A 22,363-nucleotide genomic window follows, 5' to 3' on the forward strand; every position below is an offset into this window, starting at 1 on the left:
AAATTATGCATGGCACTCTTTGTACCAACACAATATTATGATGTGTCCTCAAAGCAATTGTTGTGGATAAATACATCTTTCCTTAAAAAAAGAAAAAATCTGATGCCATTGCCTGCTCTTGTTCTGAAAATTATAACCTTTAAAATGGTATTTCCAAACATTTAATTTCATTTACAAACATTTCATTGACATTAACATTTCTTTGTACCAGAAGACAATGTTGGCAAAATAAAATCTAATGCAAAATTTTTACAGATGGAATCATGATGGATGACTGAAGAAAAATTTTGGTGAGCATTTTAGTGAATTGTGATAACGTGGCAGCATTTACAGATGGCATATTTATGCATTACTTGGAATCAGAGATGTGAAATTTGTACCATAAGCCTGCTTAAACCAAAACAAGCTCCTCCTGAAATCAAGTAATGTCTATCTAAATAAGGCTCTACACCTGTCATCTGTAAAAGTACCTTTTGCATCTATGACATCATTGCATTCCTACAACAGAACAATTATTTTACAGTACAAAAAAGCAAAAGAATACTATCTGCTATATCTTCAATAATGTAAAATCCGGATTTAAAAAACCTGAAACCACCACAAAATGTAAACATTATGGGGAATGGCTGAAGTTGTGAAGTAAGTTTGTGCTTTTCTTTTGCTATTTCCTGATTTGTTAAGCTTCATAAATTAAAACATCCTTATTTTAACAAAGGCTGCCATTCACTTTTTATTTATACAGTGAAAAGTTATGTATGAACCCAACCACTTCTGCAACAACAACACATTCAGAAGACCTTAACGCTAAAATATTGCATGTGAAGTTTATTTATGAAAAAACTTCTCCTTTTACTCCCCTCACATAAGGCCTCACATAGCTCTGGGCTTTGAAATGAGGTACAAAGATTGGCTTCTATCTGTAAAAAACTCAGCAGTACCCTCCCCAGAAGAAGCCTCAACATGTTAGAGACCTACCAATTACAAATATTTCTGCCATCAGTTATAGAAAACTTCTCAGTAGTTAAATTTGTTTCTTCTAGGAAAGCAAAATAGACAACACCAGATACTAAAAAACTACACTTTGGCAATTAACTCTACTGGCTAGGGAACATGTTACACAAAGCTATTTGGGACTGCACATGTTTATGCAATTTGAGGCAGGACTACATGCCATCAACAAACCCCTAGCGCTCTACCCTGTTTTGCACACCTGGGGAAAGGCAGAATGAAAGCACAAGGCCAATCTGATGGAGTCTACTCAAGCTGCTCTGAGGGACAAAGAGCATGATTTTTTCTTCTAAGACATAGTAACTTAAATCTTGAAAAAGCTGACCAACCAAGACAAACAATAGGATTAGACTAATATTTATTAATAGGCTTCAGCCACTGACACAGTTTCTTTCTTTTATCCATGAAAAGAGATATTCCCCATCAAAGTAAATTTCATGATTCTCTCATAATACCTGACTTCTTCTGTTTTGTAAACCTTTACTGTCAGAACAAATTAAATCAGACCAGGCATGACAGACTAACTTAAATGGCAGTCAGGAAAATGTGCAAGCAACATTTTTCTACTTTTAAATAAAATACTTCTCTTGAAGATCAACATTAGAATCAATGACTGGATATTATTATCCCTTATCAGTATCCTCATGATAAAGTGACTACATGTATTATGTACATCATATAAGATATAAGATATCATTAAAAAAAGTATATGTTACAGACAGTGCACAAATCACTTTTCTATCTGTGAACCACAGCCTTTCAACTGTATTCCATGGCTCTAAACAGCCTCAGAAAAGCCATCTAGAAAAATACGTGGTGTCCCAGAGGTTCTACTGTGATACTCACACCTAGGTTGTGAAAACAAAACAAAAAATTCCTAACTCTAGATTCAACATACAGATATTGTTAATGAAATAATTACAACTGGAATAAAATCAGCAACTTCTCCTTACAAATTTATTATCACGGCTCTCTTCCTCAAAAATTACAGGAAGAAAAGGGACTCACAAGCCAGAGAAACAGCTTTACCATTATTGTTCTATTTTCACTACCACTTCACTCAGCTCCTACACACAACAGCGAATCCCTTCTGCATTCCAAAATGCACCCTCTTCTACTTACACCAAGAGGCATTGTCTATAGAGACTGCAGAATTAGTAAGGGTCTCACTTCAGCCTGGTGCTTTCTAACAATCATGATACACAGTACTAGGCAGTTGTGATTTCTCTTATAGCTGATAGGGACACAATAGCAATACCAGCCAATACCAGTGAAAGCAGTGAAAATCCTGCTTCCATACAAATAACTCATAGACAGGGCTCCTCTCTGCAATGTTCCATTTGTCTCACCCTCTTGTCTCTCTCATGAAACTGCTGGCTTCAATAAATGCAGTGTAAATGCACTTCTGGCATTTACATGCACTGTGGAAGAGTAACAATGACATATTCAAAAGTAAGGTATTTCACTCTTTGCAGAGAACTCAGTATTGCTCCCAGGACACTAAATAGTAACTCCTTGGCAGAAGAATTCAGAAGGTGAAGTTGACATTATTAGCTACAGCCTCACCTAGCCATGACAGACCCTATTCTGCTGGCTAGTAGGGGTCACACACAGACAGCTACCTCAGAAGCAATTGTTAGAGGAATTAATGAACCAAAAAAAGGCACAAGAAAATCAATAGTCAGAACAGCATCCTCTGCTACTCTCCTCCTGCTATTTCTCACTGGCTACGTTAAAACAAAGAGAATGTCAATATCTTGAAATTAAGCATACAAAAGAAAAAAAAAATCTATGAAGACACCATCCTATAACTGTTCTCAGTTGGACCCAGAACGAGAGACTGCAGAATGTGCTGTGAATAGTTTTTTTGAGATGAAAATTGATGATGGAAGAAGATGAAGGAGAAGAATAAAAGCATGTTCAAAAGCTATTATTGATGCTATAAAACTTATAAACAAAAAAAGAACCGTACTTTGGCTGATCACATATTTTCACTAGGCAAACATAAGGCACAGAACAAGACAACCAGAAGAGAACTGCTGTTATTTATAGATGAAAGGTAGATCTCTGAGAACACTCCAGCTAAATTCAGCTCACAGAACAAGTCTCACTTGAATACACAAGCCATGAAATCAACTCTGGGTGCTCAAACTGGAAACAGAAAGAACATAAGTGGGAATACATGTTCTCTCTTTCCACATATTCTAACTTAAAGTTTTTATTATTTGTGCTTACATTCTCTTTGTCTACATAAAGTCCCTTAAATTCAGAAGTAACTTCATTATTTTCTCTTCTTTTGTTTCCTTTGTATGGATGGACTAGATACTCCAGGCTTTTAGACTTGCAGTATTAGCCCCAGAGCCAGAGTTGAGGGATGACCAGTGGCAATGGATTGTGTCTGGATGCCAGCTCTGATGAAAGCATTGTGATTATTTGCTCCTTTGTCTTGTCTATGCTTCCAGCTCATCACAGTATGAATCACAACCACATTCCTCGTATCAACCATAACACTCTGACCACAAAACTAGCTACTGACCATCATGGCACAGAAATCTAAATGTCACCTAGTTCTTGAGAAATAGAGAGAACAAAGAACACTCTAGTCAAATGGTAAAAATTCATACCACCACTCCTAAATCAGTTCTGAAGTGGAGGTGCTTCTAAGATCATAACCTTAACTCAAATTTTTGGATCAAATATTTGAATCTAAACCAGAAAACTTCTCATTAGTATCCTGGAAAATGTATGGTAGGAAATATATATGTGCCTAGTCCAGACAATTCAGTACATGTTTTCATTTAGATTCATTGCATAATAATGTGCTGCATTACAAATGTTTGTAAGTAAACTCGTGTTGGACCCTTATATTTATGAGAGCAACATTAACCTTTGTCCAATAACATTTGATCATTTTTGTATTGTTCGTATAAATCAAACTACTCAGGGCAAGGGGTGAATACATTATCCTCACCAGCCAGTTTCATAAACAAACACATCCAGGATGCATAAAGGTAAAGGTCAAGTACAGCTCTGGCCCTGAGCAGCTCCCCTGCAATCTTCTGACTGGGTGTGCATTTTCAGTCTTTTCACCAGGACTGTGTCAGATCAGGAGGCACTCCTAACTCCATTGCTGAGTCACAAAACAGAAATCAACAAAAACTTGCATTGAAATTTTGAGTACCACTGAAAATAAAGTCCCTGATCATTCACACAGAGCTACAATACATTACATTTATTTTAACACTAATTAATCAGTTCCATATCTTCAACTCCAAGGACCTGAATAAAATCCTGTATCTAGTAATTTAGCATTATTATTAAATTAAACATTATTAAGCAGAAATTCTTTTCGAAGACCAGATCCAAATATCTGAAAGCCTGTTAAGAAGAACAGGTAAACAATAAATTCTGATCACTGGTGCTCCTATTGCAGAAATGCTATTTACATTAGCTATTGAAATAGAATTCCAACAAGCTAAATACACTAAAGCAGTTACAAATGACTAACATCTAACACATCAGCTCCATCTCAGGCTGTGAAGTCAGCACTAAACTAAAGCTTATAATCCCATGACCCCATTCAGTCATAAACTGCAGGTGGCAGATCAGGTGGCTACCAGGTACACTCCCCATGTGTGAAAAATCAACACCTGAGAAGGTTTTCTCTGCCTCCTTTGGTAGCAATGTACCAGGGCAAACAAAATGCATGTGTTAGTGCTAAAATGGAAGGATGAAGGGCTGCAACAGAACGGTGACCCACAGACCAAAAGCAGGCTCTTCACTGCAGTGTTAATCAAAAAGTTTGATAAGCTTTGTGCACGGACGAGGAAGAAGAAATCTAAGACAGATGTAGGATAAACTTTGGAAGAAAATAACGGCAACCTTACATTAGTGACCTATTTTCTGAAACCAGCTTATCTTATATTGGATTTCTGTCCTGCTAAGCATATCAGAATTCTTCAGCACCAAGCCAGCTTCCTCACAGGGAGAGCTTGTTTCAGCCATGCTGCACAGAACTGTGCTCCATGCACTGCTTTTCATGCCCAGTATTAGAAAACAGTAGTGTGTGTAGTATCTGTTAGCTTAAGATGCAGTCATGGAGCTGCAAATAAATTGGTCCAATCCTAACAGCTTCACTTCATTAATGCTAAAGATCGTTCTGACACTAATTGATACTGAGCTTGATCTATTTAACAAGTCTTTTACAAGCAGGAGCTGAAGAATTAAAGCCACTTTGTCATTCACACAGAGTGAGCAATAACTACTTAATATTTTGAAGGGATCTTCCTATTGTTTCACAATATACCTTAATTGTATAATGCAATCAATCATAATTCATCACCATAATTCTCCAGTATTTATTTTACAGCAGCTTTATTCTAATGCAGATTTCAATAAGTAGAGATACTCTCTTTTATCCATAAGAAAAATAATAAACTATTAATCATGATATGAAGAATCTCCCTTAGTGCTGACAATGACTTCTTGCTTAGGATGAAGCATTTTCATCAGTGAGCTAGTTGTTATGCATTACCAGCTTGTGTGCAGTAGCCTAGCGTGACACCAATTTGCATAATTTCTCTCCTCTAACAGGCTTCAAAAATAATAATAGGCATATGAGAAAGTCCATTATTTTAAACTTATTTCAGCAGCTATCTTCAAGGAGCAGTTATCAGAAGAAGCTCTATAGAATTAAGTTTAATAAATTATAAATGTATTATTTGGGTTATGCTTTCTGGGCCTATAGCCATGTACATTGAATTCTGTAACAAAGACCAAGGCAAAACCACAAAGCAATTGGCTTGACATCTTCCCAGACAAGAGGCAGGACTGGGATACTAAGCAAGTTTGCAGATGATACAAAACTGGGAAGAGCTGCTGACTCCCTCAGAGTCAGGGAGGCCCTGCAGAGAGACATCAACAAATGAGAGGGCTGGGCAATGGCCAGTCATATAAAGTTCAGCAAGGGAAAGTGCTGGATTCTGCACCTGGGATTGGGCAACCCTGGATGTGCAGACAGACTGGGGAATGAGGTGCTGGGGAGCAGTGCCACAGAGAGGGACCTGAGGTCCTGCTCACTGGCAAGCTGCATGTGAGGCAGCAGTGCCCTGGCAGCCAGGAGGGTCAGGTGTGTCCTGTGGGCATCAGGCACAGCATGGCCAGCTGGGCAAGGGAGGGATTGTCCTGCTCTGCTCTGGGGCTGCCTCACCTCCAGTCCTGCAGTTTTAGCCACCACAATGTAAGGTATTAAACTACAGAGAAATGTCCAAAGAAGCACAATAAATATGGGGAAGGGGCTTGAGAGGAGCTGTATGAGGAGCAGCTGAGGTCACTTGGCCTGTTCAGCCTGGAAAACAGAGACTGAGGGGAGACCTCATCACAGATCTACAACTTCCTTGCAAAGGGAAGAGGAGGGGCAGCACTGATCTCTTCTCTTGGTGACCAGGGACAGGAGCCAAGGGAATGGCCTGAAGGTGTGTCAGGAGAGGTTTAGGTTGGACATCAGGAAAAGATCTTTCACCTAAGGGGTGGTCAGGGTCCCTGTGGAAGTGGTCACAGCACCAACCTGACAGGGCACAAGAAGCATCTGGACAATGCTCTCAGGCACATGCTGTGACTCTTGGGGATGGTGCTCTGGAGGGCCAGGAGCTGGACACAATGATCCTTGTGGGTCCCCTCCAACTCAGTATATTCTGTGATTCTGTGACTGTCTAAAGGTAGCTGGACAATGCCAGTACCCACTGCTGCTCACAGTGAACTTGAAAATCAGTTAGGATTTTGGGGGTACAGATAAAAAAAGACAGAGTGATAAACACAGAAGCAGCTCAGAGCTGTTATACCTGTGTATGTTATTAAATAATGCTTTATTCTACAGGGAGTTACAAAAACAACTTCTTTTTTTCTGATCTGAACCCAAAAGAGACCTTACCTCTTATTAATATTAAGATAAAGCAAGAAGAATAATGTCTTAACATACTTATATAACTACTGGTGGATCTTTTCTTATCTTCCTGGCTTATGCATTTCTACACTGGGAATACCAAATAATATTGCTGCAATTTTCCAATTCTCTCAGAGAGTAATCCAGTAAAATGTCTGGCCTTATGAATTTGAAGAGCAATTTAGATCTTGGTCCACTTTACTACACCTTCTGATATATGGTCATCAATAAGAAAGATTTATCTTTATCACACAAGTCTACACAATTGACATTTAAGCCTGATGTCCACTAATACAAAAACACACCACCAAAATACTCAACTATCCTATTAAGTGTAAAGATACAAGCACCCCAGGAGAAACAATAGATGCCAATACCAACAGGAACAAAAATTCTCAGAGCTTGCTCCTGTCAGCTATTTCACACTGAGGAGCACTAATCAATTTCAATTCCTACTGATCCAGGGGATTTGAAGGAGATTAATGCCTCCAAGAGCTGAGATCTTGAAGAGAAACAATTTAATAACAACAAAATTGTCCATGAACTTCCAGAATAGAATTTAAACACAGAATAAAGTACCAAACTGGCCTCTCCCCCAAATTAACTCTTGGGTTGCTGCAGATGGTCTGGAAGAAACTTAAGAGAATTCCTGAACTTATTTTACAAAGAGAAAATATGACAGGTAAGAATGCTGTATCACACACTGGGTACAGTAACTATGACCTAGAATAATCAGCCTTTAGCAGTTCATTAGCAGCTATTTAGTTTTCTTTTATACATACTGTTCAGTTTATGTAACAGCTCTGCGCTCAGTACTGCGAAGTTTCAAAACTTGAAAGAGAAAAACTTTTTGTGATACCCTTCAAAAAAACAGAAAAAGAGAAGAGATAAAACAGTTGTATGTCACCACAAGCAGCACTGAAATGTCAGTTAAGGCAGACTAAAAGTAGATTAGATTGCACAGACAATATGAAACAGGATCTACTGTATTACATATTTAACAATGTTTCACCTTCAGCCATTTTCTATCACTTCATATGACAGTGGGTCATTTCCCCTTTAGTAAGGATACCCTTTGCAAATAGTCCTAGTTCCTAACTTGCTGTTTAAGCGAGGAGTACCTGCTAAAAGAACAAAGTTTGAAGCACCATAAAAGCAAGATGAGCAAACAGAAACTGACACGATCCAGTTAAGAAGGATATCTTTATGTAGTGTGAGTGATGTGGTGTAATGAGGATGCTTCTTTTACAAGATAGCATTACAAACAGAGCCTACATTTCAAATACAATCCTAAGAGTTCAGAGAACTCTTGACTAGAACTCTCCTCCTGTACTGCAGAAATCATATTTTATATATGCTTCAGGTTCTAGTTACAAATTGGACAAACTAGTACCTTCCAACAGTAATACCTTGCATTGAAAGGTGTCTCCTACACAGCCACCCCAAGCTACAACTCTACACATTACAGCAACGTCCCACTGCATCAGCCCTGTCAGAAGTCTCATCTGCTGTTGCCAGGTGCCAGTGCAGAGGCAGCCCCATGGTTTGCTCCAAGTGTCCCTTGAAGCTCCAAGCATTTGGCTACTCTCATCAGACCTGTGACTCTGTAGACTGTCTCAGTTAGCCACAGAGGCATGCTGCCAGCTTCTTCTCCCATGCCTTGAAACCCTCTCACTCCACAGCAAGGGCATTTTTAAACATATGTGTGAGCTGAAATAAATATATGCACAGACTTAACAGGGTTTCTGAAAACCCCTTCAGCTATTGCAAGGAACATAAACAATAAAAACAACAGATATCTTGTTTTGACTTCAATCTCAGCTTCCTGACATCTCAAAGTCTTTCAGCTTTTTACTATAACCAGGAGTTCCCAGTCTCTCATTTCAAGCTTGAGTCATTTACTCTGAAACACATTTGCTCTTTTCTAAATCCCTCGTCCTGATCTCTGCAGCATGCTGTCTTTTTGTGAAAAGAGAGGCTGATTTTCCTTCAAAATGGCTGATAAGAATCCCCTTCCTCTAATCTTCTGCCCTGCCTTGCTACGTCATTCCTCTTCAAACACACTATGTGACCAAAACCTCCCACTGAATTTCAGCATCCCACTTTAAAGTTTGATAATTGATTTGTCACACTGAGTATTCAATCCTTTATTTAATGCCACACAGTCATCAAAATTTCATTTTTCCTATTTGTTTTACTTTTGTTCTTTTTTCCTCTAGCTTTTGGCAGGCACAAAGTTTATTTCAACCAATCTACAGAAGCAGAAGCATATCAAATAATGCAAATAAAACCACATTCAAAATGATGCTTGTAGTCTGACAGATTTACACAAAAACCTTCCCAATGTCAAACAGAAATTACAATTTGTATATAGATTCCTTGAATTGTCCCAGCTGTCAATACATTTTTACTATACTCACTTTTCTGTAAATGGACTTTCTCCCATCACTATTCTTCACATAATGGAAGGTTTGTTACCCAGCTTAGAAAAACAATGCTTGCATCAACAAGATATTCCCTTGAGGGTGTTTGAGCAAAAACAATATATTGTGCTGCATTTTTGGAAATTGTCATATCTGATTTACATCCTTGTGTTGTCAATTTTACAAAGGCAATTCTCTATAATGAATTATTTATTTCCTGTAGTAATAGACACCTAAGATAGTCTTAAATATTTATATGTTTAGTTAATTCACTAATGAAAACTGAAGTAATTCTAAATTGGGACGTTATCTCAGAGGCATGGGGACCTTACAGTCTGCTCAACTTTTACATTAGTGAAGACAACCACTATGTGGGAAGCAACAGGAGGTGGAATAAACCTGCTCCTGAAAGCATGGTACAGCAATGGGCTCAGGTATCAAGATAGAATATTTTTGTGTGCATCCCAGAACAAAATTCTCACTTGTCTCTATCTCTGTTCTTCCAATTTGTAAAACGAGTGGTAATATCCTCTAATCATACTGCTTTGCAATCCCTGGGCTTCTCACTAGCATTCCAGAGAGATTCCTCTTCAGCAATGGAAATAATCTCAGACTGAGTTATTGGTTTGTCCATTGACCTGTGCAGATCTTTACAACATCTAAGAAATATTTTGGGTTGCTGGATGCCTGAAAGTAGTTCAGTAGCACCTATGGACTGCAAGTCTACAGGCACAAATTCCTTCAAGTTACTTGGCTGTACTGGTATAACCCCACACCCAAACCAGGTCAACATAAACAGTAGAAAAAGAGTTTACTTACTGCATTCATAATAAGACAAGGCAGTTTACCAAGGTTTGTAAAGTCAAAAGAGAATAGAAAATTGGAAGGAAAAAAAAAAAGTCTGCATCCATTTAGAGTCATATCCCCCTCCATAATCCATCCCTGTCTCTGGGGCAACTCACCTGTGTCTGCACTTTCTAAAGCACACACTACAATCATTTATCTAAGAAGGCTGTAATCTGTTTGTCCATCAAATAATTGCTTTCCACCTTCTGGAGAAGGTGACTGCTTTAGGTCTCATGTGAAAAGTCTCATTTGGCTTTTTTTATTATTCTCATTTGGCTCAAATTCTTACAATCTATTGTGAAGGATAACATTAGCTGGAAAATGGTAACATTTACTTTTTACACATTTGTCATGTTGCAAATTCACAACCATCCTTTAAGCACACACATAAAATGAATCAAGATGTGTCTCATAGTTAAACAAGTCTTTTAAGAGAAGCAGCATGTGATAATAATGAATGTTGCTGAAGTCAGTGGTTTAGCATGCAATCCTATTTTTGAAGGATGATGTAAAAAAGCAAAAAGGTGCTACTGCAAACATTAGGGAACAGTGTTCCAGACTACCCATGCTGCTGTGCTCTCATCACTACTGAGAAAGGTCAGCTGCAAACGAATAATGATTTTGAAACTGCAAATTTTGTCTTAGCTTTAGGGAGAAAAAACCAACCCATCTGACAGAGACAGATTAGGGAAAGCTAATTCAAGTCCATTCTGCTGGACTTGATCTCTGAACAATAACTCTTTCAAGGACCTCAAATCTACAGTGATTTCAGAAATTATTCACAGGCCTCCTAGATTCCAGGAATAAAAAGGGAGGAGAAAAAATTAGGAAATGTAAGCCACAGTTCATTCTCTACCTTCAACTACTGATTGTGAGTGAAAAAGGAAGCAAAAATCTTCCAGATGATAGATTCTAAAGCAGTGGATCTAACTGCTAATTCAGATGTAGAAAGGAAGTGCAGTGCAATGTCACAAAATCAGAAGCCATATAGTACTCCACATAAAATCCATTATAGGTTTGAGTTTCACTACATGTACAAAGAAAACACTTAAAAAATGTGACTGTCAAAATATGAAGAGACAACCATGAAAATTTAAAAGTTAAATAGGTCACTGGTAGAGAACTTAAGGAAAATACTGAAAATCCAGAGTTAATCCTTGACAAGGCAATTAGATTGTGTCAGCAACTGAAGTCATTCATGCCAGAAGGACTCCAGTCTTGAGTGAGCTGTCCTGTGACATAATGAAGGTGTTCATGAATCCAAAACAGAAAACAGCCCTGCAGCAGACAGGCATGTGAGCCCTGACTGAAGCAAGAGCAGCATGTAAGACTGCATGTAGTTTATCAACTACAACAACGAGCCCAGAACAACGCCCAGCTATTTTGCAAAAGCTCACAGTGTCAGGGCACTTCTCATGGAAGCTGCATTTAACCAGAGGCCATTCTCCTTGGTCCCTGTCCAGGCTATCCTACAGCCATGCCTGGGCCTGCCTGTCCTTCCAGGATGCCCCAGCTCTGGCCCATGGCCCTGCTGCCTCATTGGCTCCTGGCTCCTGTGATCCCCCAGGGCAGCCAGCCCACACTGCAGTGCCCACTGGCACTTCACTCAAGCCTTTGTTCTGCTAGCCTCCCTCAGAACATGCAAATCCTCGCACACTTCTCAAACCAATGAGTAGTGAGACCTGCAGACCTACAGATTCCTGAGTGTGCATCAAGACACAACGCCAGTGAGACCAAAGAGCCTGATTAACACATGAGCCAGATACATTTTTCTCATGATCACCATTTTCACCTTCTAAAAAGGAAGACAAATGAAGGTGCACATGCTACAGTATTACCTGGTTATAACTGTTAGGGTTCACAGACTCTTAAACAAATATTTATTTTCTGTTCCTTATGGTAACACTGTTTCTATAGAAAATATTAATTGAAATTAAAAAGAATGCAGTGTGGACCTTGTTATGCAAACATTTTAAGGCAAGCAAACGCCTTTTTGTACTTTTTCTTTTTCTTTTCCTCCTTCACACAGAATAAGCAAGCATTTGAGGCCATAAGGACATTCTGTTCTTAGTTAAGCAATTATTTAGACAACCAATATTTAATTACAGAAAAAGCCACACTGTAAGGTAGAACCTTATTTCAGAGACAGCTTTTTAAAAAATCCTCTCTCCTAAAATCTAATTTCAAACTTAATAATTTTCTTTCTATTAAATAGAGAGCTCCTATAGAATGCTGGCAATTCAGTATGTATTATTTAACAAAATTAGTCTTTGCCCAAAATGATAAAATTATTCTGATTTGTATGTCTCAGGAATTCATGCAAGAGCAAGATCAAGTTTGAACACTAACAAAGTATTCTTCTGCCTAATGAAATATTCATACTCATTTGTCATCAAGACTTTAATACGGAGGAATACAGCCTTCTCACTTCTATCTGTAAAGGACTAGCAAAGATCTTCACTTCATTTAATTCTGAATGTCTCCTGAACCACTCCTAGTAATTTCCATTTCCTGTACAACACAGTACTAGATACATTTAAAACTTACTTAGAAAGATGACTCCATATTTCAGGTAGAAAAATAAAGTTTATACACACGCATCACCCAAAACTTACAGTAGTTTTTCACCATTAAAACTTCAAGCTACCGCTATATTTTCTGCATCTTTCCAGATGTATCATTAAGTTCAGAAAAATCAGATTAAATAAAGAATAAAAGCTACACGACAGCATGGGGAGGCAAATACAACAAAACTTTAAGACAGCTTTATCAAAAACCATACCTTGAGGAAATGCCACTACTGCAGCCTTGTCCACAGTGTAACCTTGAAGCCTAAAATGCTGTTTTTTCCATTTCACTTCTTGTGGAACTAATCAGATATCAAAAGATGTGCCACATCTTTTGATAACTGATTAGACAGATACCAAAACACATAGACACAGAATTTTACACGTGGAAAAACCACCCTAATTTAAGAAGGGGGAAGCAGGGTGTGGATTCTTCTCCACAACTTTTTATGGGGAAAGCACTTTATCTGATTTAACAAGTACACAAAACTGCATTCTCAGGCGTTCCTTGTATACATTTCACGCCCAGTCTTTCAGCCTGTCACAAAGAGCTCACTCACTTTCCAGCTCAGACAGCAGATGAATCTTCTATTCCAAAGGCCTTTTGGCACATTGGTCAACAGGTGTTCTTTTCACAGCAGCCAATTTGTTGCTATGAGGAAACATGAAACCAAACACATTTTCTTGGGAGTGCTGCTGAATTCTGTAAAGCTCCCAGCTGAGCAACCTTAAGCCATCAGAAATCACCATATTACCACCTTTTGCCCAGCTAATAAATCAGTTAGTTTCTCTGTATTACAATATCTATTATCTATTATTACAGTCAGACACCATAGACCTTCACTCCTGAAACTGCAAAGAGGTCAAACTATCTCTAGTGAGAAGCAACTTAGCCTTACATGAATCACCCACATATTTCTTTAGTTTATCATTAGCTGACTTCTGCAGAGCCTCCAAACCTTCTGCCAGCATATAAATTGCTTCTGGAGCAATAAAACTAACATCAGCAAGGGAGTTGCACTAACATCACTTTCCTACATATTAGCAGTTGTTAAATTCAAGTCACTTAATCTAACAGCAGTCCTTCCTCCTCATTTGAGGACAATATTCACAGTGTTCAATACAGCAACCAGTTTAGTTTTATAATCATTCTTCACTAAGACAGTGTTTTGCCACAAACCATGAGGCATCATACTAGATATAGCTTATAAGCAAATTGCTTACCTTTTGGCATATATAAAATGTTCACTACAAAACAATGTAAGATCGACAGCTGAAAAATATCCCTTTAATTTAACTAATGGGGAATTTTCCTCATTAACATAGTTGCAAATGATTTTCAACGATTTTCCAAAACTAAAAAAGATAAAGTGATTTTTAAATACTCTTGACTTTTGAAGATACACTATTTTTCCTTGAATTCATTTTTAACCACGGGAAGTTTTCTGAATTATGTACTATATCTACTGTATTTATCGCATCATCTCTCCTGGCTGGCCTCTCAGAACCATTAATTCAATGCTCCATCTGCTGCAGTTGCTCATGCCACAGATGACATTTACGTTGGCTTTGTTTCCTCAGAAGAAAATACATTGGAAAAGGTAGACTGACAGGTCCCTATGTCCATTTCACAGGCTAAACACAAGTTATAAAGATCATTCCTGTAACAACTGACAGAAACGATGAGAGAACAAGTGGAGACAACAACATGTGCACCAAACGTGCCCTCTTCTTTCAAGGGAATTGAAATTATTTGCATTTATCATTCATCCTTCCAGTAGGTTTAAAATAACAGTGTAAAAAATACCCCAGGAGACATGGAAAAGGCCATCCCACTCTACATGTTTCGTGTTTTACAACTCCTGCTTCATGCAGGAAAACTGCCATCAAAGGCAATATTGCATTCTTTCAATATCAGAAAGAATTCTTTAATTTTTTTTTTCTTTCAGAACAGATTTTATATCAATTCTGTACAGCAAACAGAACGATGTATCAAATAGCCCAGCAACAAGTTGTATGGATATATTACAACATGACAGGATTGTCTCATGGCAGAGAGAGGGTCAGTGAATATTACTCATTTACAGCATCCAAACTGACCAGTAACATATTTACAGATCAGAAACTTGAAGACAGCATCTGCTCTGCATACACCTTTAATACTTTATAATGTATTAAAAAGTATGCAGTAACTGGGACAAGGAATTTTGCAACAATTTTTTCTTTTTCTGAATAAAAAAACCCTCACCTATATGGAATAACAGCTTTAAAAAATATTTTTTAAAACAAATGCCTCAGTAGGATGACAGATTCTGCAAAATCTGCAGTGAGTTGCTAAGCATTTCATGAAAATAATTTTCTACCATCAGCCAGAGTCTTGGTATGTTCAGAGGACTGACCTTCAGGATGCCTTAGTCCTATAGGAAACCTTTACTCTGAAAAATCACTGCACCACACTAAGCTACTTCTCCATTTCCATTTTTTCTTGTTCTTACTTTGGGTTAAAATTTTGTATATATTCTGTACATGCTTACAAACAATAAAAAAGGAGAGAGTGTGAAAGAGAGAGGGAGAAAGAGAGGGAGAGAGAATTAGTGAAAATGTTTGTCCTGCATGTCTTTCAGGCCTAAATTAATTACAGTTCATTTCTACCCTTCTGTTCATGCCAGCCTGGGTAACAGAGAATAGTAGTAAAAGGAAGACCATGTACGAGATTTGGAACTCTCAACAGCATTGGTCAGCAAAAACTAACAGAAAAAATTATTCTTACAGTGAACTTCCATAAACCATTTCCCTCTTTCTGTCACATTTGCACAATGCCTAAGGTGAGGGTAGAAGTAGCAGAGAATACTACTAGAAATCAGGAAACTTTTCACCTGGAAGAGTTCAGTAAATTCTAATTGTGCAGGGAAGTATTTAGGAAACAAAACACTGGATGGGATTTTTCTTTTTCCAAGAAGCAGTCAAATGCAAAGACAAGATTCTCTTTGGGATCAGGACCACTGTTCTAGTTCTGTACCTACCTAGGAAATCATAATGAGTGGAGACAGCACTCTTCCAAACTGTTTTAAGCAGCATTTGTTATTGTTTCAGATTTCAGTGCCATGAGAAAATGTTCCTTAAATATTTCTACATTTTCCTTTATTACCCACAAAAAAGTGCCAGAGATGCATCTACCTTCCTCTACCTATTTTTCCATGCAACACATCACTTCATATGAATCTCAAATCTCTATTTAGTGTCTGCTTACAGCTGTCCTTAAGCTGCCCATGGTAAAACAAGTGACCTCCCCTTTGCAAGATACCTCCCCCACTGTAGGATATTATAAAGCCTTTACCAAAACATTTACAATACGCTGCTTATTCGTGACACAGAGTCCTCCTAAAAACTGTTCTGTAAAAACCGTCTATCTCCATAAAGTCACAACTAGAAGACAGAACACCTGGATCAAGGAGATACAGGACTGCAGTTAAAAAGCTCTATTTGAGACCTGGGTCCAAATGTAAGCAAGAGGAAAGGCTGGGAAGACAGCCAAGGTAAGGCACATCTGCATACCTACAAGTTCAGAACAGCCTCCATCGTAGAGTCAGAACTGTGTCAAGGATAGAGTAGAAGATTTACTTGGTACTATGACAATCTGATTCACCTTGGGCTTAGGGCAGCCTTACCAGTAAAGGGATCATCACTGCACTCCACAAGATCCTCCACACAGTCCAAAACACATTTATATGTTTTCAAGTTGTGGTGGTTTGACCAGGAAGAAGTGGGAATTCTGGGATGCTGTGGTCAAACCAATGGATGTTCGAGAGTTTGATACTGGCACCTGGTGTAGCCAGTGGGGTTTGGACACACCTCCGAGAATACACAGGGGTTAAAAGCAGGGCTCTGGCCCTGGGAGGCTCTCTTGGGACGTCGAAGCGAAGAGGTCAGATCTCCCCCCCGTCCAGCTGCTGCTGCTGGGCGGGGGAGGGGCAGCCACGTGGTAGGCCCTGGGCCTGGACAGAGATGGGAGGTGAGGAGGCCCTCGAGGATGGAAGGGTGGAAGATCCCAGGGAGTCAGCCCTCGGGCAGCCATTCCCCCCCCCAGGAGGGAGAGAGAGAGAGAGCCGGCGACACCGAATGTGATAGCAGCTGGCCCAAGAAGAGAAGGGAGGGAAGAGTGCCCGGCCGGAGCGGCAGCGTGTGAGCAGCGTGTGTGGGAGTGCCGCAGCTCCGGGACAGAGACTGAAAGTTTTAACCCCTTTCTTTCATGATTGGGGCCTTGCAAAAATGCTAATCCTCCTCGAAGCTGAATAAGAAGGGAGATAAGAGATGAGATGAGACAAGGACCTGGCCTGAAGAACGTAGAGATGATTGAATGGAGAGAGATGATTTAGAGTGGCCTTTTAGCTGAACTTTTCTTGTAGCCATGGACTCAGTTGTTCCTGTGACACAGAGACTGCACTTAGAGAGAAGCAGTGGCTCAGAACCAGGAGGGTTCATCGTGAGGACCCCCCGGCCCCAGGGGGTTGGAAAAATATGGGGGGGACAGATGTCCCAAAGCAGAGACTGTGCCTTTTTGGAGTGAGACAAGGCATCCTTGAAAGACAACCCTAAAAGCAGCTCTGGCCATGCGCAGTGGTGAGAGCACTGGGCATGGAAGGAAGATGTCACAAGCGGCAAAAGGACTTTTTTCCGGGCGGTGCCGAAGTGACAGGGAAGCACACGAGGTTTCAGTGTGTTTCCAGGAGAAGCCTATGGAACAAGAAGGACTCCTTTCCTCTTCATGAACTGAAGTTTGAGTATACTAAAGCGTGGTGCCAGGCTGGGCAGTTGGTGATTTGGGAGAATGTATCGGATTGGGAAAGTCAGGTAGTGGGGAGGAGGAAAGTGGTTTTTGTAAGGTTTTCGATTTTTTTTCTTTTCCTTATAGTTTTTCCCTATTTCCCTGTAGTTTAGGTAATAAAGTGTTCTTTATGTTTAAGCTAAAGCCTGTTTTGCTTATTCCTGGTCACATCTCACAGCAGACACCAGGGTGAGAGCATTTTCATGGGGGCACTGGCTCTGTGCCAGGCTCAAACCATGACACAAGTCACAAAGTATTTTGGAGAACCTGTGGCATATACTAGAAATCACTGTGCATTCTATAGATATATCTACCTTGCAAAAACAGCTTTGTCAAGGACACAGGCATCAGCTAGCTAACAGGAGTCAAATCTTTTATACACATGGATAACTGTCTATCTCTGCAAAAATTGTGCTAATCTAACTAGATTTTGTCTTGCAAGGGTGGAGATCACCTCAGCGCGACAGTGCCAGCTGCGCTGTCATTAGCGCCGTTATCACAACGAGTTCACAAGAGCTATTCTTGTTACTACACATACATGCAAGAATGGGCTTTGTTAGAAAGAGCTAACACTTACAATGTGAAATTCCTTAGCTGGAAATTGGTACCTACAGCATTAATATTTTCAGTGAATTGATTCCGCTTTTAAAAATTTTTGATAATGAAATCCCCAGGTTGCATTTCACAATAGGTTGACACTAACAGAGCCGTGAATCCTGATAAGAAAGAAAGCTACCATTTTATTTCTTTGGCAAAGAATCCAAGCAGGAAAAGGTATACCATGAGTCAATTCTTCAGACAGGAATTATAATGAAAGCAGTAGTGGCTGCACCCTTCACAATCCATCCTTTCTTATTGTATCAAGGCTGTAAAAGCTTATTCCTCCTCCAATATTCTAGGCACTGCCCCACATCATAACTGCCAACACTACAAACTCCTGAGTCAAAACTAATAGCCTTTAAGGTGTGGTTTATAACAATCATTCTTTTGAAGGAAGACAACAGGTAAGGCCTGTAGAAACTAAGCACTGAACTTCCTTTCAGAGGTGGGACTAAAGAGTTACCTAAAAACCATGCCAAGGAATTTCACCAGTCACAGAGATTTGTATTCATCATGCCACAGACCACTCAGTTCAAAAGTCTCTCTTCAGCAAGTAGTTTCTGAACAGCACTGGAAAGAGAAGGGCTGGAAAAGCCCAAAATTGCATGGGCAGTTCTACCCCTAGGGAGTGTTCAGAAATGGAATTACACCTCTAGTGCAACCTATCAAGTATAGCTGGGCTGGTACAGAAAAGAATGGGCATACAGGAAAGTATGAAGGCCTCATTGCAAAGCAACAACTGTCAGTAACTGTTAGATTTAATTACATGTTCTCCATAACTTTCACAGTGTTCTTGGCATTAAGATGAAATTAGGAATCAGCTATTTTGCCTGGCTCACTAGCTTTACTTCATTACATGAGAAACAAAAAACAAAAATAAAACAAAAAAAAAATCCAAAAAGCAAATTAATAACTACAGCTCCAAGCAGAGAAACAGTCCCCAGCTACCAGCTGACATCTCTAAGACAATTATGACTTGCCAGCAGAACGAGACAAGAATTTGTCTATTTTGTGGAAGTAAGTCAGAACAACACATTTAGTTTTTCTACAGGGTGCCACAGGTGATGACACTTAAAAACTTTCTTACCTAAACTGGTTTGCTTCAGGACTTGCTGTGTTCTCATCTGCTGAAGAAACAGAAAAAGCCAAGGCTTGACAGTCTTCAAGATATTTGAGATCTCTGGCATTTTTCCAGATATTTCAAAGTAATAGGCTGCCCAAGCTAGCAGTTGGTACAAACCTGACTGCATTATAATTTTATTCCAAAGCTGACTAACAACAAAAAAGAATAGGTGAAAAACTAAAGGTTGAATTCCTCACCTGACATAGCTCCTGTTAGCCATATGCTCAAGCCAGCAAAATGTACTGTCTCTCTGAGCAATAAACCTAGAATAGGCAAAGGCTGAATTATTAACAAGAACATGAGGAGGCCTTAAAAGCACACGATGAATGAAACAGAAATACAAAGCTTACAGTCTGAGTTAGTTTGTAAAGGAAACTTAGCTCAGTTGACCTATTTTGAACACTAAATTGCACATGGAAAGAAGCAGAATGGTGTTTTATTGTAATGCAGGGAAATTATGAACACAGTCCCTTAAAACTGTCTTCATACCAGTCTCTCCCAATGTAGAATTTCACTAAAATAGAAAAATCTGATTTTTATTATATGGTGGCTGTACACATTCCCACTCCACTGGTCACCTCTCTTTTCAGTCATTAATTGCTAATGTGCTTCCAACACTCTATTTTGGCCTCCAGCTTTTTGTACCAAACATTGTAGATGTGCTCCTCAAGCAACTTACAACTGCACTGATACAGTCTCTAGGTTCATACTGTATTTCAGGTTTAAAATTGGGTCCTCCAATTAACTTTTAATATGGCACAGCACAACAGGAATGAAAGCAACAGATATCTAGGCAAAGGCTGGAACTTCTTTCACATAACTTTGTGTCTTTGGATACTGCTGATAGCAACTAGAAAGTACCAACGAACATAAAAAACCTTGCCAGGACAAAAGGGGATATTGACACCAATTCATCCTCTCAAGAGAGAATTTTCCAGTTCCTCTGTATTCTGTTGTGCAGCATTCTTATTATCACTTTCAATGCCATGAAGCAGACACTAACAATTAGCACAGCATTCAGAAAATGACATTATCTGCCCAGGCACCTCATACTGTTCCATCTAAGTGTTAGGTTCCTAATTCTAGGGGTGGGAGACACAGGACTCACCTTAAGTACACAAATGTGAATATGCACATGGAAGCTGAACGTCTAACCCGACATTTACGAGAAAATAAGACCAGCATATGAAGCCTGGAGGGGAGCATCACTCAGGAAAAGAAAGTCTTTGTCTGCATGGTGCCTCTGGGAAACTGGAATCAAGAGATTTAACTTCCTTACTTAAATACTTTCCCTTAATTGGAATTCACCTTTCTTTCTTATACCTTAATCTCAACTCCCTACTGGTTTGAATCACAGGCAGCCAAAAGTAAAGTGGCAGATTCCCACCTTTAGACACAAAGGCAGATGAACAATTAGTTCCTGAATTACAGAGATTAATATTAGTTTCGGATATATACAAGGCAGGAAGCATGTGTTTATTAACAGAGGTACTATCTGTTTTATAGACTCAACCTTGCTATTTAATACACTATTTTCAGTCATTGTACACAGTACAGGAACAGTAATTCTGCTCAGATTAAATACAAGTAATTTTTTTTTTCTCATCAAAATGCCCAGCTTAATATATTGTTGAAGCTTTCAGCCATGAACACTGACCCCTCTGAAAATTATATCCCTTTCAAGTGTTTCAGGTTGCCAACTACAGAAATCTCCAGGGGTTACTGCAAGCATTGCTCTGTGAATCAGAGGGGTTAATGAATCACTATTATTTCTGCCACAGTAGGGGCATAAGCCTGAAGGAGATGAAATTTTCTTGAAAATTCTGGAAAGGGCATGTGATGTGAGAAAGGTCAAAGCAAAACAAAAAAAGTCCATGCAGAATATTAGGAAAGCAGCTGAAGAGACTGATAGCAGTAATTATGCCATTATTTCAAGTGGGCTGAACATATTCCACAATCCCCTGTGTACTGAATGCACCTCTCTCCATAGTCAGTATGCTACCATGCTTCAGGAGATGAATAAATTTTCCTGAATTTTCATCTATTTCGTAAGAAATACTGTAAAATTATCTTAGTCCACTGTTTTCATACATGTAGTTCTGCAAATGTCTCCTTTATCCACATACAGGGTCAGTACTCCCTCTCCACACAGCAGGACAGAGGCCATGTCTGAGGCAGAAACCAGGTGAGGGATGGAGAAAAGAGGACCAGTCAGCAAGAAGCTATGACACAACTTGTTCCTTACAAAGCAGCACCACCAGCAAATGAAAAACGTTGCACTTCCTTCCCCTCACCACAGGCCAATTCCCAGCTGTGTTCAGCTGAGCTTTTCCCTACTCTATGGCACTCAGATGGAAAAGCTCAGCCTTACACTGGCAGTCATTTAACCCAGAGCAGTGCCATTCCAGCTACTGCCACACAGCTTTTCAGCTTTGGCAACAGAGAAGCATGTATGGCCCTACACAATGCATTATTCAGAGAAGTTCTCTTTCCCAGAGAGGGAGAAATTCCTTGCAGCCATTTTGCACAAATAAACAACAAAAATCTGTCAAATTATTTTCCAGATTTCTGATGTGGTGCTGTGTTTCTTCACTATTTATGTCACATGTTCAACTCTCAAAACAAGAGCTGTGCAGAGATGTGAAAGATGGATGAAAAGCAGAACAAGTTAGGAAGGAACTAGCAGAAGATTGATTTTATGCATTTTATTTATCCATCTCCATTTCTACCTGAAGAGCAGTCACTCCACTGTCCATAGAGGAATGGGTGTTTCCCTCAGCTGTACACTGTAACCCCCCAGGTGACATCACCCTCACTGTGTCCTTTTAAATTTTCCTGCTGCAGCTCCCTTACCTTCTTCCTCTCTTCTTCCTCTTCCTATCACCCCTCTCCATTTTAGGAGCAACATGGCTTTATCAAGCAGCAGAGACAGAATCCATCACAGCAAATGAGTCCTCATGCTGGATTCCTCAAGGATATTCCTTAGCACTACAAGGAATATGCCTCCATATTTTCATGTGTCATACAGGA

At 39.4% G+C, this 22,363-nt stretch overlaps 1 protein-coding gene across 1 annotated transcript in view; it reads right to left on the bottom strand.

The window, feature by feature from the left end:
* Window positions 1-22,363, bottom strand: part of MYO3B (myosin IIIB) — a 212,183-nt gene that overhangs the window by 186,707 nt on the left and 3,113 nt on the right. Inside the window, exons 2-3 of the mRNA XM_064718250.1 lie at window positions 19,531-19,596; window positions 19,298-19,334 (exon numbers count right to left, since the gene is read on the bottom strand). Coding sequence (XP_064574320.1) covers window positions 19,298-19,334; window positions 19,531-19,537 — 44 coding nt within the window. The 5' untranslated portion in view covers window positions 19,538-19,596. The remainder of the gene's footprint in view (window positions 1-19,297; window positions 19,335-19,530; window positions 19,597-22,363) is intronic.

Source organism: Zonotrichia leucophrys, chromosome 7, assembly GCF_028769735.1.
Source record: "Zonotrichia leucophrys gambelii isolate GWCS_2022_RI chromosome 7, RI_Zleu_2.0, whole genome shotgun sequence".
Classification (NCBI taxonomy): Eukaryota; Metazoa; Chordata; class Aves; order Passeriformes; family Passerellidae; genus Zonotrichia; species Zonotrichia leucophrys.